General features: G+C 35.1%; 1 protein-coding gene and 1 long non-coding RNA gene across 2 annotated transcripts in view; both read left to right on the top strand.

Annotated features, from left to right (window-relative positions):
- Positions 1 to 1,148: 1,148 nt before the first annotated feature.
- Positions 1,149 to 5,079, top strand: part of LOC112141230 (complement C1q-like protein 3) — a gene marked incomplete at its 5' end in the record, with an annotated part of 10,831 nt that continues 6,900 nt past the window's right edge. The window contains 1 exon segment of the mRNA XM_024264321.2: positions 1,149 to 1,417. Coding sequence (XP_024120089.1) covers positions 1,149 to 1,417 — 269 coding nt within the window.
- Positions 2,934 to 4,483, top strand: LOC118598319. The gene is made up of 2 exons (XR_004947447.1): positions 2,934 to 3,264; positions 3,563 to 4,483. It is a non-coding gene; the product is annotated as an uncharacterized LOC118598319 (long non-coding RNA).

Below are 5,079 nucleotides of genomic sequence, written 5' to 3' on the forward strand. Positions count from 1 at the left end.
CAAACAGACACCATGTTAGTTTGCTCATAGATTGTACTACAAAGAACTTTATCTAGGGCTAATCTGTTTTTTTAAACCTTCTTTCACCTTAAAGAGCTCATACTTACTTTCACAATAAAGCAATAGGGGTTGTTATTTGTTAAAAAAAAGATAAAGTCAACAGTTCAGCGTAATCCATGATATGTCAGGGAGTCTCATTTTCATTACCTAGAAGTAACTCTTTTCCGGAAAACAAAATCTCATCAGCTTTTAGCTAATAAATTACTACCCATCTATTGTCTCAATCCACTGAATCCCAATCAGGGTCAGTGGGTTGCTGGAGCCTATCCTAGTTTCTGGTCATACTACAAAAACGAGGCCCTTTAAAGTCGTTAAAAGTTCTTACCTCCAAAAATGCACTAATTGGGTAAGAAAAAGGTCCGTTAGACATGTCTTCTTAACTTAGGTTTACTATTAAAGACCCGTCTTGATAAGATTGTTTTTCCTGAAATATTTTTTCCTTCTTAAGATTCAGTTTTTGAGGGAGCACCACTCACTCTTTGTTAAGTTTTTAAAACATTTACAGCATAATTCTATTTGAAGTTCTTTTAAAGAATAATCAGTAAATTCAGAGTCATTACTCTCACTGCAATAGTATTTAACAAACAGAAAAATTTCATTAGAGTCATAACAAACTAATAACATAAAAATCTATAGAGGGTATAGTTCCAGAGTACCCATCAAATATTAACTGAAATTAGCGTAAAATTAGATGTCCAAAAGAATTTTAAAAATTCGTTTTCCATGTTTTTTATTTTTTATTTTCGTGGTTTTAACTGAGGTTAGTTCTCTAATTACAAAGGCGAAGTAAAGTATTTTTGTTACTTTAATTTGATGTTCTTTTACGACTTTCTACACTATAGAACATAAGAAAATGTAGTTATTTTCAAATACTCTTTGACTTTAATTGCTTACTTTAATTTGAACTATTTAAAAACAATAAAGTGTTTTTTTTCCCTTACTTGTGTTTTCCCGGACTGGGAAGATCATTAATCTTATGTCCAACCCCTTTGAGGATTTTACAGTAATTCACAACAACGAAGGTGGAGGTCAGGAAGTTGGAATTGCACAATAACACAAAGCATAAAAGGCGAGGGAATTTTCAGCCAAAACCAGAGACACACGAGAGCAGAAATGGAGAAGATTGCTGTCCTGGTTCTGGTGTTGGGCTGCTGCTTCTGTGCTGCTGACACTAATGAAACAGGTCAAAACTCCGAATCCACAAGCCCTTGTGACATGTGTTCCCTCACAACTATTGCTCTAAATGTCGGCACATTGGGGGAGAAAGTTGCAAACATGGCAGACAAGATAACGTTTTTGGAGACCAAGCTCCAAAACACGGACAGAGAAGTGCTGGAGCTGCGGAGCCTCATTGGAGGTAATGTTATATGTGTTTTAATGAACTTATATTCCAGTGTGAAATCTTATTAATGATATTTGGTTGTTCCAGGAGCTCCACAAGTGGCTTTCTCAGCAGCTCTGAGGTATTCTGGCTCTGGGGATATTGGACCTTTTACCACTGCTACTCCACTAAAGTATAAAAAGATTTTCTCCAACTATGGTGACTGCTACAATCCTTCCACAGGTATGCATGAAACAGAGCAAATTCAACTATTGATGTAAACTCAAGCAGAGTCATCAGTTCTGTGCATTGTCACCAGGCATCTTCACTGCTACGGTCAGCGGGGTGTACTTCTTCCGATTCTCCATGTTTAATAACCTCAATCCCACTCCCAACTCTGTTGTGAGTCTTAAAAAGAATGGTGAGCTTTTGACGTCTGTCTGGGACACCAGTGGAACAGACAGCCACGACATGGGAAGCAACGCTGCAGTCATCCCACTGAAGGTTGGAGACAACGTCTATGTGGAACTGCAAGAAAACAAGCTTGTCTATGATAGTGAGAAGAACTACAACACCTTCAGTGGATTTCTGCTCTTCACTTTTTAATTGCAATTTTATACTTTGTATTCATAATATAATGATTATACCGTGCTAACCTTATAGAGTTAGTTTGAAAATTATTATTTTTTTAAATGATCCTTAGTGGATTTTTTTTTTGTAATTTCAGAGCCCTTCATGATTTTTAGGGAGTCAAATACACACGTTGTGTGACTGAACTCTGACGCTACGTTACCTGTTTATTGTAATAATAAAATCGGTCCAACACAAGAGGTCTTCCGCTTGTATGTATTTCCTTAACTGCTGGATTCTACAAGAAAAAAAAACTGACTGCAACCTTTCAATTCCCAAAGAGCTATCACATGACATCAGGGACGAGATTGTTCAGCTGAACAAGAATGAGATGAACCAATCTACAATAAGCAAAAGGATTTAAGAAAAGATCAACATTTAAAGCAATGAATAGAAAATAGAAGAAAGAGATCAAAAATTGCTGCTACCAGTAACAGACTAATGAAGCTACTTGGATGAATGGCAAAACGTTCAGGAAGAGATGTCTTGACTCAATATTAACACCTCACCTGAATAAATTAGGATCTTCATTGACTATTAGTGACATCAGGGATTTAATTCCTACAGAGTTACAAATGTCCCCCTGAATTTCTTCCACAGACCACCTGGATGATCCAGAGAAAGACTGAGAGAATTTCACATGGATGAACCCAAAATAAAACTAGAAACGTTGCATTACCTGCGATAATGATAATGTGTATTTGAAGCTAAACTCTAAATTAGCATTAACAAAAAAGTAGGAAACAAATTAGCCAAAAACGTTGGTGTAACCCAGCAGAGAAAAGCCCTTAAAAAAAGATCTTTATGAAAGTATAAAATTTGAATAAAATAAATAAATATAAAAAAATAGGATAAAAATAATTTTAAAAAGAGTTAAAACTGTTTAAAGGTTTAAACATTCACTTTGTTCTGTTTTGTTTAAAGTTTTATGAAAAAAGGGGAAATTGTAAACTTTGAATTTTGTTTTACAATTTGATGTACTTTTATTTTGAAAAAATGCGTCTCTTCCTGCTGACGTAGTCCATGTGACTGGCAACAGCCAATCGGGTTTGTTGTTGAGCTGAGAGCTCTAATGCTAGAGCGCTGCATGCATTGCGAGCTTCTCAGCCGAGGGAGAAGACAGGTACGCAATTGATCAAAGTTTGAAACCTTTTTCCGTTTTTTTATTTCACTTTTACCTTATGGTGAAGTTACATTTTGATTTTCCAACTGTGTGGCCTGGAAAACATTTTTTTTTAACCAAACGGGACTTGGTGAGTGTTAAATTAATATTTGTTTGAATTAATTTGACATTTAATATATTTATTTTTTGTTAATTTCGTGAAACGGCAGTCTATGGCAGTGAATTTATGTTGTTTTATGTAAATATGGTGAAGTTGTAGAAGTTTTGGTGTTAAAGTGAAAGCTTCGCCCAGACATTCCATCCGCCATTACATTCTGCGTAACTTGAGAGTTCGGTTAACACGAAACTGCCATATTTTTATTTATTTCTACGGACTGCTTTTGTATTTTAATTTACTTATTTGATTGTATTTTATGTTGGACTGATAGGCCATTAAGATTGGGCCGAAAAAACGGACTCCTCAATCCGGGATCCATGTGTGTGACAAAACAAGATGGCGAGCCAACCCTGAACCTTTTGATGTAGCAAGGTACCAAGCGCCCTCTGCTGGACATCTGACAACCCCTTTTATCCTTTGGAACGGGTAGGAACTTTCCTCATTCCCCTGCAAACCGCAGAGCATTACTGGAAAATTGAATTCGTACTCACGAACACGAGGAACGAAAGATAAAAGTTTATTTTGGGGTATATTCAGTCTTTTGCTGAATCACTTTGAGTTTTATATATATAATAATATATAATAATAATAATAATATTTATATTGTTTTTATTTCCATTCACAGAAAAACTGTAAAGCATTATTGTGCAATTTGAGTTATTGTTTTGTTGGTCAAAGCAACGATGGAAAAAAACCCTGAAATTAAGGAAACTTAATTTAAATTAGAATGGGATAAAGTAAACAAACTTAGAATTAAAACAAAACTAGAACTTGATATGTGACCTTGAATCAACTAGAACTGAAACTAAAAGAAAAAACAAAATAGATCTCAATCCTAACTTAAATATTGAACAAAACTGATCTTAAGAACTAACCTGAGTTAAAGAAAAATATTCTTTTAATCTAAATCATAAGATTAAACTAACTGGGATTTCTTTGTTAAATGGTATGTGTTTGTATTGTTTATGTATGTCTAATTAAATAATCTCTCTAATTCCAACTATATCGTGGTCTGTGGTCTTTTTTTCTTGGTTTTCTAAGGTACAAGTTTAATATTCTAACAGTTGAACCTACTAGTCCAGATTTACTGTAGCTATCCCTCAGAGGTGGTACGTTAGCATGTTGCTAAAATATTAGCTAAACTCAAAATTAGCATACAAATCTCAGTAGATGCCAAATTAGACAAAAAAAAGAAGCTAGCATATTTGATTTACTGTAACCTTTCTATTAGCTGGAAACAGTCTGGCCATTTTCCTCTGATCTCAGGCCTCAACAATGAGTTTCCACCCACAGAACTGCTGCTCACTGGATATTTTGCTTTTTTCTGACTATTTTCTGTAAACTCTAGAAATTGTTGTGGGTGAAAGTCCCAGGAAATCAGCAGTTTCTGAAATACTCAGACCAGCCTGTCTGGCAGTAACAACCACATTCAAAGTCACTTCAATCATCTTTCTTCATCATTCTGATTCTCAGTTTGAACTGCAGCAGATCATCTTGACCATGTCTACATGTCTAAAAGCCTTGAGTTGCTGCCATGTTATTAGAAATTTGCACTGAAATGCATTTTGACAGGGGTTCCTGTTTTGGTCACCAGGTGGCAGCATTAGTGTCCATTATCAGAAATAACAAATTCAGAATAATTAATTAACTTGACATCAAACTTGTAATTTTTAAGTAAGGTCATTGAAAAAGCTGTTTTCCATCAGCTAAATGAATTCCTAATAAAAAACAACAGCTATGATATCTTCCAGTCCGGCTTCAGACAGAATCACAGCACTGAAACGGCTC

This window comes from Oryzias melastigma, unplaced genomic scaffold (assembly GCF_002922805.2).
Source record: "Oryzias melastigma strain HK-1 unplaced genomic scaffold, ASM292280v2 sc00324, whole genome shotgun sequence".
Taxonomy (NCBI): domain Eukaryota; kingdom Metazoa; phylum Chordata; class Actinopteri; order Beloniformes; family Adrianichthyidae; genus Oryzias; species Oryzias melastigma.